This window comes from Oncorhynchus masou, chromosome 6 (assembly GCF_036934945.1).
Source record: "Oncorhynchus masou masou isolate Uvic2021 chromosome 6, UVic_Omas_1.1, whole genome shotgun sequence".
Lineage (NCBI taxonomy): Eukaryota > Metazoa > Chordata > Actinopteri > Salmoniformes > Salmonidae > Oncorhynchus > Oncorhynchus masou.
Window position 1 is genome coordinate 5,170,010 of NC_088217.1, and position 13,392 is coordinate 5,183,401.

The 13,392-nt window shown below is 41.5% G+C and overlaps 1 protein-coding gene across 10 annotated transcripts in view; it reads left to right on the forward strand.

Annotated features, from left to right (window-relative positions):
• atp2b2 (ATPase plasma membrane Ca2+ transporting 2) overlaps positions 1 to 13,392 on the forward strand; it is a 215,511-nt gene that overhangs the window by 89,144 nt on the left and 112,975 nt on the right. For all 10 annotated transcript variants that reach the window (XM_064967444.1, XM_064967442.1, XM_064967440.1 and 7 more), the window contains exons 4-5: positions 803 to 928; positions 10,804 to 10,932. In XM_064967444.1, coding sequence (XP_064823516.1) covers positions 803 to 928; positions 10,804 to 10,932 — 255 coding nt within the window. The remainder of the gene's footprint in view (positions 1 to 802; positions 929 to 10,803; positions 10,933 to 13,392) is intronic.

Sequence of the window (13,392 nt, forward strand, 5' to 3'; positions counted from 1 at the left end):
AGTATGCTATATTACCACAAAGACACATGGCCGGGAATCAGACAGGATGCTGATCATATACAGTATGCTATATTACCACAAAGACACATGGCCGGGAATCAGGCAGGATGCTGATCATATACAGTATGCTATATTACCACAAAGACACATGGCCGGGAATCAGACAGGATGCTGATCATATACAGTATGCTATATTACCACAAAGACACATGGCTAGGAATCAGACAGGATGCTGATCATATACAGTATGCTATATTACCACAAAGACACATGGCTAGGAATCAGACAGGATGCTGATCATATACAGTATGCTATATTACCACAACGACACATGGCTAGGAATCAGGCAGGATGCTGATCCTATACAGTATGCTATATTACCACAAATACACATGGCTAGGAATCAGACAGGATGCTGCGTACTATGATCTGAATCTGTTAGCTGTAGCCTTTGTTTTTGCATTGTTATTTTTGGAGTTTATAGCTGTAGTGTTATAATATAATGTGTTTTCTCCTGTCTGGATGCTACTCATCTGTTTCTGAGTCTCTGAACTGTTTTCTGTTTTGTTATTCTTTTTTAAATGCATTTTATGACTGCGGTGATATTTAACAGTATATTTTTTCTGTTCTGTGTGAAGGTGACTATGTTATAAAAGAGGATATGTTGTTTTATTAAAATAGTATATATATTTTTTTAAATATATATTATTTTTTTTAGTATGTTTTTTTTTTTAAGAGTATAATTTTTTGTTGTGTTTTTTTTTATTAAAAGAGTATATTTTTTTGTTCTGTTGTGTTTCAGGTGACCTGCTTCCAACAGATGGAGTGTTGATACAGGGGAACGACCTGAAGATAGACGAGAGTTCACTAACAGGAGAGTCTGATCACGTCAAAAAAGCAGCCGACAGAGACCCGATGCTGCTGTCTGGTCAGTCAGTTATTTATTGTGATGTTACAGATGTCCCGTGTGGCTCAGAGTGGAGAGCAAGCAATGCTAACGGTCATGAATTTGATACCGACTGAGAACACTGTACTACTGTGTATTCACATACTGTACTACTGTGTATTCACATACTGTACTGCTGTGTGTTCACATACTGTACTACTGTGTGTTCACATACTGTACTACGGTGAATTCACATACTGTACTACGGTGTGTTCACATACTGTAGGTTGATCTGGATTAAAAACCACATGCTATACTATGGTGTGTTCACATACTGTAGGTTGATCTGGATTAAAAACCACATACTATACTACAGTGTATTCACATACTGTAGGTTGATCTGGATTAAAAACCACATGCTATACTATGGTGTATTCACATACTGTAGGTTGATCTGGATTAAAAACCACATGCTATACTATGGTGTATTCACATACTGTAGGTTGATCTGGATTAAAAACCACATGCTATACTATGGTGTATTCACATACTGTAGGTTGATCTGGATTAAAAACCACATGCTATACTACGGTGTATTCACATACTGTAGGTTGATCTGGATTAAAAACCACATGCTATACTATGGTGTATTCACATACTGTAGGTTGATCTGGATTAAAAGCCACATGCTATACTATGGTGTATTCACATACTGTAGGTTGATCTGGATTAAAAACCACATGCTATACTATGGTGTATTCACATACTGTAGGTTGATCTGGATTAAAAACCACATGCTATACTACGGTGTATTCACATACTGTAGGTTGATCTGGATTAAAAACCACATGCTATACTATGGTGTATTCACATACTGTAGGTTGATCTGGATTAAAAGCCACATGCTATACTACGGTGTATTCACATACTGTAGGTTGATCTGGTTTAAAAACCACATGCTATACTACAGTGTATTCACATACTGTAGGTTGATCTGGATTAAAAACCACATGCTATACTACAGTGTATTCACATACTGTAGGTTGATCTGGATTAAAATCCACATGCTATACTATGGTGTATTCACATACTGTAGGTTGATCTGGATTAAAAGCCACATGCTATACTATGGTGTATTCACATACTGTAGGTTGATCTGGATTAAAATCCACATGCTATACTATGGTGTATTCACATACTGTAGGTTGATCTGGATTAAAAGCCACATGCTATACTATGGTGTATTCACATACTGTAGGTTGATCTGGATTAAATACCACATACTATACTATGGTGTATTCACATACTGTAGGTTGATCTGGATTGAAAGCCACATGCTATACTACGGTGTGTGTTCACATACTGTAGGTTGATCTGGATTAAATACCACATACTATACTATGGTGTATTCACATACTGTAGGTTGATCTGGATTGAAAGCCACATGCTATACTACGGTGTGTGTTCACATACTGTAGGTTGATCTGGATTAAATACCACATACTATACTATGGTGTATTCACATACTGTAGGTTGATCTGGATTGAAAGCCACATGCTATACTATGGTGTGTTCACATACTGTAGGTTGATCTGGATTAAATACCACATACTATACTATGGTGTGTTCACATACTGTAGGTTGATCTGGATTGAAAGCCACATGCTATACTACGGTGTGTGTTCACATACTGTAGGTTGATCTGGATTAAAAAGCACATACTGTACTACGGTGTGTTCACATACTGTAGGTTGATCTGGATTAAATACCACATACTATACTATGGTGTATTCACATACTGTAGGTTGATCTGGATTGAAAGCCACATGCTATACTACGGTGTGTGTTCACATACTGTAGGTTGATCTGGATTAAAAAGCACATACTGTACTACGGTGTGTTCACATACTGTAGGTTGATCTGGATTAAATACCACATACTATACTATGGTGTATTCACATACTGTAGGTTGATCTGGATTGAAAGCCACATGCTATACTACGGTGTGTGTTCACATAGTGTAGGTTGATCTGGATTAAATACCACATACTATACTACGGTGTATTCACATACTGTAGGTTGATCTGGTTTAAAAACCACATGCTATACTACAGTGTATTCACATACTGTAGGTTGATCTGGATTAAAATCCACATGCTATACTATGGTGTATTCACATACTGTAGGTTGATCTGGATTAAAAGCCACATGCTATACTATGGTGTATTCACATACTGTAGGTTGATCTGGATTAAATACCACATACTATACTATGGTGTATTCACATACTGTAGGTTGATCTGGATTGAAAGCCACATGCTATACTACGGTGTGTGTTCACATACTGTAGGTTGATCTGGATTAAATACCACATACTATACTATGGTGTATTCACATACTGTAGGTTGATCTGGATTGAAAGCCACATGCTATACTATGGTGTGTTCACATACTGTAGGTTGATCTGGATTAAATACCACATACTATACTATGGTGTGTTCACATACTGTAGGTTGATCTGGATTGAAAGCCACATGCTATACTACGGTGTGTGTTCACATACTGTAGGTTGATCTGGATTAAAAAGCACATACTGTACTACGGTGTGTTCACATACTGTAGGTTGATCTGGATTAAATACCACATACTATACTATGGTGTATTCACATACTGTAGGTTGATCTGGATTGAAAGCCACATGCTATACTACGGTGTGTGTTCACATACTGTAGGTTGATCTGGATTAAAAAGCACATACTGTACTACGGTGTGTTCACATACTGTAGGTTGATCTGGATTAAATACCACATACTATACTATGGTGTATTCACATACTGTAGGTTGATCTGGATTGAAAGCCACATGCTATACTACGTTGTGTGTTCACATACTGTAGGTTGATCTGGATTAAAAAGCACATACTGTACTACGGTGTGTTCACATACTGTAGGTTGATCTGGATTAAAAAGGATCTGCTAAATGGAATAGACAGCGGTACTTAAGTACTATTTCAGAAGGTCCGGTCACACAAATTTCCCAGGTGGCAAAGGTCTGGATGGAGTAACAAACCACCCACAGGACCACCCCGTGCGACCCTAAACTGTTCACACTCCTCTTGACAACCCGTGCGACCCCAAACTGTTCACGCTCCTCTTGTCGATGAAGAGAACATTTTGCAGTTTTAAAGCTAATTTCCTGCAAATCTACAAAATGTTCCATGTGGGTCGAAGACCTTAGTTTTTGGAGAAAAAAAAGTATGAGTACGGGGGCTCAAAGTATATAATTCAAATGCTTGTGGGTTTACTATTCTGTCTTGTTCACAAACTGACTTGTACACCATGCATGGTTTCAGGAGGCCTTGTGTTGTCTATCTCAATCTATTAGTCAAGTTACAACAGGATGACAGTGGTTCAATGGGATCGTAATTCTTAGTTGATTATCAACAGAGAGAAGCTGATATGCACTTTGTTCTCTGTACTGGCTTTCTTCTCTCTTCCATAGAGTTGACTCATATTGTGGAGGGAGGAATAATATTTCATATACTGGAAATGTATTATCTCTCTCCATCTCTCTCTCTCTCTCTCTCTCTCTCCATCTCTCTCTCTCTCTCTCTGTTCTCTCTCTGTCTCTCTCTCTCTCTGTCTCTCTCTCTCTGTCTCTCTCTCTCTGTTCTCTCAATTCAATTCAATTCAATTCAATTCAAGGGGCTTTATTGGCATGGGAAACATGTGTTAACATTGCCAAAGCAAGTAAGGTAAACAATAAAAATTAACATTAGACATCACACATACAGAAGTTTCAAAACAATAAAGACATTGAAAATGTCATATTATATATATATATATACAGTGTTTTTACAAGGTACGAATTTGAAAGGACACAAGATAAAATAAATAAGCATAGATATGGGTTGTATTTACAATGGTGCTTGTTCCTCACTGGTTGCCCTTTTCTCGTGGCAACAGGTCACAAATCTTGCTGCTCTGATGGCACACTGTGGAATTTCACCCAGTAGATATGGGAGTTTTTCAAAATTGGATTTGTTTTCGAATTCTTTGTGGATCTGTGTAATCTGAGGGAAATATGTCTCTCTAATATGGTCATACATTGGGCAGGAGGTTAGGAAGTGCAGCTCAGTTTCCACCTCATTTTGTGGGCAGTGAGCACATAGCCTGTCTTCTCTTGAGAGCCATGTCTGCCTACGGCGGCCTTTCTCAATAGCAAGGCTATGCTCGCTGAGTCTGTACATAGTCAAAGCTTTCCTTAATTTTGGGTCAGTCACAGTGGTCAGGTATTCTGCCGCTGTGTACTCTCTGTGTAGGGCCAAATAGCATTCTAGTTTGCTCTGTTTTTTTGTTAATTCTTTCCAATGTGTCAAGTAATTATCTTTTTGTTTTCTCATGATTTGGTTGGGTCTAATTGTGCTGCTGTCATGGGGCTCTGTAGGGTGTGTTTGTGTTTGTGAACAGAGCCCCAGGACCAGCTTGCTTAGGGGACTCTTCTCCAGGTTCATCTCTCTGTAGGTGATGGCTTTGTTGTGGAAGGTTTGGGAATCGCTTCCTTTTAGGTGGTTATAGAATTTAACAGCTCTTTTCTGGATTTTGATAATTAGTGGGTATCGGCCTAATTCTGCTCTGCATGCACTATTTGGTGTTCTACGTTGTACACGGAGGATATTTTTGCAGAATTCTGCGTGCAGAGTCTCAATTTGGTGTTTGTCCCATTTTGTAAAGTCTTGGTTGGTGAGCGGACCCCAGACCTTACAACCATAAAGGGCAATGGGCTCTATGACTGATTCAAGTATTTTTAGCCAAATCCTAATTGGTATGTTGAAATTTATGTTCCTTTTGATGGCATAGAATGCCCTTCTTGCCTTGTCTCTCAGATCGTTCACAGCTTTGTGGAAGTTACCTGTGGCGCTGATGTTTAGGCCAAGGTATGTATAGTTTTTTGTGTGCTCTAGGGCAACAGTGTCTAGATGGAATTTGTATTTGTGGTCCTGGTGACTGGACCTTTTTGGAACACCATTATTTTGGTCTTACTGAGATTTACTGTCAGGGCCCAGGTCTGACAGAATCTGTGCATAAGATCTAGGTGCTGCTGTAGGCCCTCCTTGGTTGGTGACAGAAGCACCAGATCATCAGCAAACAGCAGACATTTGACTTCAGATTCTAGTAGGGTGAGGCCGGGTGCTGCAGACTTTTCTAGTGCCCGTGCCAGTTCGTTGATATATATGTTGAAGAGGGTGGGGCTTAAGCTGCATCCCTGTCTAACCCCACGACCCTGTGTGAAGTAATTTGTGTGTTTTTTGCCAATTTTAACCGCACACTTGTTGTTTGTGTACATGGATTTTATGATGTCGTATGTTTTACCCCCAACACCACTTTCCATCAGTTTGTATAGCAGACCCTCATGCCAAATTGAGTCGAAGGCTTTTTTTGAAATCAACAAAGCATGAGAAGACTTTGCCTTTGTTTTGGTTTGTTTGGTTGTCAATTAGGGTGTGCAGGGTGAATACATGGTCTGTTGTACGGTAATTTGGTAAAAAGCCAATTTGACATTTGCTCAGTACATTGTTTTCATTGAGGAAGTGCACGAGTCTGCTGTTAATGATAATGCAGAGGATTTTCCCAAGGTTACTGTTGACGCATATTCCACGGTAGTTATTGGGGTCAAATTTGTCTCCATTTTTGTGGATTGGGGTGATCAGTACTTGGTTCCAAATATTGGGGAAGATGCCAGAGCTAAGGATGATGTTAAAGAGTTTTAGTATAGCCAATTGGAATTTGTTGTCTGTATATTTGATCATTTCATTGAGGATACCATCAACACCACAGGCCTTTTTGGGTTGGAGGGTTTTTATTTTGTCCTGTAACTCATTCAATGTAATTGGAGAATCCAGTGGGTTCTGGTAGTCTTTAATAGTTGATTCTAAGATCTGTATTTGATCATGTATATGTTTTTGCTCTTTATTCTTTGTTATAGAGCCAAAAAGATTGGAGAAGTGGTTTACCCATACATCTCCATTTTGGATAGATAATTCTTCATGTTGTTGTTTGTTTAGTGTTTTCCAATTTTCCCAGAAGTGGTTAGAGTCTATGGATTTTTCAATTACATTGAGCTGATTTCTGACATGCTGTTCCTTCTTTTTCCGTAGTGTATTTCTGTATTGTTTTAGTGATTCACCATAGTGAAGGCGTAGACTCAGGTTTTCCGGGTCTCTATGTTTTTGGTTGGACAGGTTTCTCAATTTCTTTCTTAGATTTTTGCATTCTTCATCAAACCATTTGTCATTGTTGTTAATTTTCTTCGGTTTTCTATTTGAGATTTTTAGATTTGATAGGGAAGCTGAGAGGTCAAATATACTGTTAAGATTTTCTACTGCCAAGTTTACACCTTCACTATTACAGTGGAACGTTTTACCCAGGAAATTGTCTAAAAGGGATTGAATTTGTTGTTGCCTAATTGTTTTTTGGTAGGTTTCCAAACTGCATTCCTTCCATCTATAGCATTTCTCAATGTTACTCAGTTCCTTTGGCTTTGATGCCTCATGATTGAGTATTGCTCTGTTTAGGTCTCTCTCTGTCTCTCTCTCTCTGTCTCTCTCTCTCTGTTCTCTCTCTCTCTGTCTCGTCTCTCTCTGTCTCTCTCTCTCTCTCCCTCCTCTCTCCGTTTCTCTCTCTCGCTTGCTTTCTCTCTCTCAATCTCTCCCTCTCTCTCGATCTCTCCCTCTCTCTCTCCCTCCTCTCTCTGTCTCTCTCTCTCCCTCCTTTCTCCGTCTCTCTCTCTCGCCCGCTCTCTCTCTCTCGCTCTCTCACTCTCTCTTTCTCTCTCTTTCTCTCTCTCTCTCTCACTCCCTCTCTCCTTCTCTATCTATATATCTCTCTCTTTCTCTCTCCCTCTCCTTCTCCCTCTCTCTCTTTCTCTCTCTCTCTTTCTCTCTCTCTCTCTCTCTGTCCCTCTCTCCTTTTCTATCTATTTCTCTCTCTTTCTCCCATTATCCTTCTCTTTCTCTCTCCCTCTCTCTTGTTCCTGTTCTCCTTCTCTCTTTCTCTCTCTCTCTCTCTCCCTCCTCTCTCCATCTTATTTTGATACAACCTGTAATTTGAATTCATTTTTATTTAGATGTCATTTAATGGACATATACAAAATAGTCCAAATTGGTGAAGTGAAATGAATTAAATAGCTGTATACTAATGTATAATAGAGAAAAGAGGTACATATGTATTCATCCTCTTTGCTATGAAGCCCCTAAATAAGATCTGGTGCAACCAATTACCTTCAGAAGTCATATAATTAGTTAAATAAAGTCCACCTGTGTGCAATCTAAGTGTCACATGATCTGTCACATGATCTCAGTACATATACACCTGTTCTTAAAGGCCCCACAGTCTGCAACACCTCTAATCAAAGGGCACCACCAAGCAAGCGGCACCATGAAGACCAAGGAGCTCTCCAAACAGGTCAGGGACAAAGTGGGGGAGAAGTACAGGTCAGGGTTGGGTTAGAAAAACATATCTGAATCTTTGAACATCCCACAGAGCACCATTAAATCCATTATTAAAACATGGAAAGAATATGGCACCACAACAAACCTGACAAGAGCCCACCCAAACTCACAGACCAGGCAAGGAGGGCATTAATCAGAGAGGCAACAAAGAGACCAAAGATAATGCTGTAGGATCTCCATTAAATCCATTATTAAAACATGGAAAGAATATGGCACCACAACAAACCTGACAAGAGCCCACCCAAACTCACAGACCAGGCAAGGAGGGCATTAATCAGAGAGGCAACAAAGAGACCAAAGATAACCCTGAAGGAGCTCCATTAAATCCATTATTAAAACATGGAAAGAATATGGCACCAAAACAAACCTGACAAGAGCCCACCCAAACTCACAGACCAGGCAAGGAGGGCATTAATCAGAGAGGCAACAAAGAGACCAAAGATAACGCTGAAGGAGCTCCACATTGGAGATCTGTCCATAGGACCACGTTAAGCCAAACATTCCACAGAGCTGGGCTTTACAGAAGAGTGGCCAGAAAAAAAGCCATTGCGTAAAGAAAAAAATAAGCAACTATGTTTGGTGTTCGCCAAAAGGCATATGGGAGACTCCCCTAACACATGGAAGAATGTACTCTGGTCAGATGAGACTAATGTTGAGGTTTTTGGCCTTCAAGGAAAACACTATGTCTGGCGCAAACCCAACACCTATCACCACCCCGAGAACACCATGTTTTTCATCGGCAGGGACTGGGAATCTGGTCAGAATTGAAGGAATGATGGAGGGAAACCTGTTTCAGTCTTCCAGAGATTTGAGAGTGGGACGGAGGTTCACCTTCCAGCAGGACAATGACCCTAAGCATACTGCTAAAGCAACACTCGCGTGGTTTAAGGGGAAATATGTAAATGTCTGGAATGGCCTAGTCAAAGCCCAGACCTCAATCCAACTGAGAATCTGTGGTATGACTTAAAGATTGCTGTACACCAGCGCAACCCATCCAACTTGAAGGAGCAGTTTTGCCTTGAAGAATGGGCAAATATCCCAGTGGCTAGATGTGCCAAGCTTATAGAGCCATACCCCAAGAGACTTGCAGCTGTAATTGCTGCAAAAGGTGGCTCTACAAAGTATTGATTTTGGAGGGGAGGGGGTGAATAGCTATGCACTTTCAAGTTTTCTGTTTTTTTTGGTCTTATTTCTTGTATGTTTCGCAATAAAAATATTTTGCATCTTCAAAGTGGTAGGCATGTTGCATAAATCAAATGATACAACCCCCCCCCCAAAAAAAAAGAAAATCAATTTTAATTCCAGTTTGTAAGGCAACAAAATAGGACAAATGACAAGGTGGTGAATACATTCATAAGCCACTGTACTGTGCCTGCTGTTACAAACCACTGTACTGTGCCTGCTGTTACAAACCACTGCACTGTGCCTGCTGTTACAAGCCACTGTACTGTGCCTGCAGTTACAAACCACTGTACTGTGCCTGCTGTTACAAACCACTGTACTGTGCCTGCTGTTACAAGCCACTGTACTGTGCCTGCTGTTACAAACCACTGTGCCTGCTGTTACAAGCCACTGTACTGTGCCTGCTGTTACAAACCACTGCACTGTGCCTGCTGTTACAAACCACTGCACTGTGCCTGCTGTTACAAACCACTGTACTGTGCCTGCTGTTACAAGCCACTGTACTGTGCCTGCTGTTACAAACCACTGTACTGTGCCTGCTGTTACAAACCACTGTACTGTGCCTGCTGTTACAAGCCACTGTACTGTGCCTGCTGTTACAAGCCACTGTACTGTGCCTGCTGTTACAAGCCACTGTACTGTGCCTGCTGTTACAAGCCACTGCACTGTGCCTGCTGTTACAAGCCACTGTACTGTGCCTGCTGTTACAAGCCACTGTACTGTGCCTGCTGTTACAAGCCACTGCACTGTGCCTGCTGTTACAAACCACTGTACTGTGCCTGCTGTTACAAACCACTGTACTGTGCCTGCTGTTACAAACCACTGTACTGTGCCTGCTGTTACAAGCCACTGTACTGTGCCTGCTGTTACAAGCCACTGTACTGTGCCTGCTGTTACAAGCCACTGTATATATGTTAGTGTACAGGTCAGTGCATTCCATTTCTGTTCTCTGACAGCCAATCGGATATTGATGAATAGGATCCATAATTCTGTTTCATAATCTCCTTGTGTGTGTGTGTGTGTGTGTGTGTGTGTGTGTGTGTGTGTGTGTGTGTGTGTGTGTGTGTGTGTGTGTGTGTGTGTGTGTGTGTGTGTGTGTGTGTGTGTGTGTGTGTGTGTGTGTGTGTGTGTGTGTGTGTGTGTGTGTGTGTGTGTGTGTCTGTGTGTGTGTGTGTGTGTGTGTGTGTGTGTGTGTGTGTGTGTGTGTGTGTGTGTGTGTGCGTAGGTACCCATGTGATGGAGGGTTCCGGCAGGATGCTGGTAACAGCTGTAGGGGTCAACTCTCAGACCGGCATCATCTTCACTCTGCTGGGGGCCGGAGAACCAGGGGAAGAGGAGAAGAAGGAGAAGAAAGGTATGTCCCGCCTTCTCACTCATTGTTATCCTACTGTATCGTCCAATCAAACGGGTTCTGGAGTAAATTACTGTACCCTTTTCTACTGTATCGTCCAATCAAACGGGTTCTGGAGTAAATTACTGTACCCTTTTCTACTGTATCGTCCAATCAAACGGGTTCTGGAGTAAATTACTGTACCCTTTCTACTGTATCGTCCAATCAAATGGGTTCTGGAGTAAATTACTGTACCCTTTTCTACTGTATCGTCCAATCAAACGGGTTCTGGAGTAAATTACTGTACCCTTTTCTACTGTATCGTCCAATCAAACGGGTTCTGGAGTAAATTACTGTACCCTTTTCTACTGTATCGTCCAATCAAACGGGTTCTGGAGTAAATTACTGTACCCTTTCTACTGTATCGTCCAATCAAATGGGTTCTGGAGTAAATTACTGTACCCTTTTCTACTGTATCGTCCAATCAAACGGGTTCTGGAGTAAATTACTGTACCCTTTTCTACTGTATCGTCCAATCAAACGGGTTCTGGAGTAAATTACTGTACCCTTTTCTACTGTATCGTCCAATCAAACGGGTTCTGGAGTAAATTACTGTACCCTTTTCTACTGTATCGTCCAATCAAACGGGTTCTGGAGTAAATTACTGTACCCTTTCTACTGTATCGTCCAATCAAATGGGTTCTGGAGTAAATTACTGTACCCTTTTCTACTGTATCGTCCAATCAAACGGGTTCTGGAGTAAATTACTGTATCCTTTTCTACTGTATCGTCCAATCAAACGGGTTCTGGAGTAAATTACTGTACCCTTTTCTACTGTATCGTCCAATCAAACGGGTTCTGGAGTAAATTACTGTACCCTTTTCTACTGTAATGTCCAATCAAACGGGTTCTGGAGAAAATTACTGTACCCTTTTCTACTGTATCGTCCAATCCAAAGGACAATCCACCCTCTACTTATTTAGTTGTAAATGTGTGCTCTGTTAACTGAATGCTGTATAATATAACCTTGCACTGTTACAGTGATGTCACACTACTGTAGACAGTAGTCTCGATGTGTAGTTCCACAATAACAGAACGTCATTGCAGTGATATCTCACCCACACTGCCAACAGTTTTAAACTGTGATTCACAGATGGACAGTGGATACACAGTGGGGAGAACAATTTGATACACTGACGATTTTGCAGGTTTTCCTACTTACAAAGCATGTAGAGGTCTGTAATTGTTATCATAGGTACGTACAAAAAATCCAGAAAATCATATTGTATGATTTTTAAGTAATTAATTTGCATTTTATTGCATGACATAAGTATTTGATCACCTTCCAACCAGTAAGGATTCCGACTCTCACAGATCTGTTAGTTTTTCTTTAAGAAGCCCTCCTGTTCTCCACTCATTACCTGTATTAACTGCACCTGTTTGAACTCGTTACCTGTATAAAAGACACCTGTCCACACACTCAATCAAACAGACTCCAACCTCTCCACAATGGCCAAGACTAGAGAGCTGTGTAAGGATATCAGGGATAAAATTGTAGACCTGCACAAGGCTGGGATGGGCTACAGGACAATAGGCAAGCAGCTTGGTGAGAAGGCAACAACTGTTGGCGCAATTATTCGAAAATGGAAGAAGTTCAAGATGACGGTCAATCACCCTCGGTCTGGAGCTCCATGCAAGATCTCACCTCTTGGGGCATCAATGATCATGAGGAAGATGAGGGCTCAGCCCAGAACTACACGGCAGGACCTGGTCAATGACCTGAAGAGAGCTGGGACCACAGTCTCAAAGAATACCATTAGTAACACACTCCGCCGTCATGGATTAAAATCCTGCAGCGCACGCAAGGTCCCCCTGCTCAAGCCAGCGCATGTCCAGGCCTATCTGAAGTTTGCCAATGACCATCTGGATGATCCAGAGGAGGAATGGGAGAAGGTCATGTGGTCTGATGAGACAAAAATAGAGCTTTTTGGTCTAAACTCCACTCGCCGTGTTTGGAGGAAGAAGAAGGATGAGTACAACCCCAAGAACACCATCCCAACCGTGAAGCATGGAGGTGGAAACATCATTCTTTGGGGATGCTTTTCTGCAAAGGGGACAGGACGACTGCACCGTATTGAGGGGAGGATGGATGGGGCCATGTATCGCGAGATCTTGGCCAACAACCTCCTTCCCTCAGTAAGAGCATTGAAGATGGGTCGTGGTTGGGTCTTCCAGCATGACAATGACCCGAAACACACAGCCAGGGCAACTAAGGAGTGGCTCCGTAAGAAGCATCTCAAGGTCCTGGAGTGGCCTAGCCAGTCTCCAGACCTGAACCCAATAGAAAATCTTTGGAGGGAGCTGAAAGTCCGTATTCCCCAGCGACAGCCCCAAAACCTGAAGGATCTGGAGAAGGTCTGAATGGAGGAGTGGGCCAAAATCCCTGCTGCAGTGTGTGCAAACCTGGTCAAGAACTACAGGAAA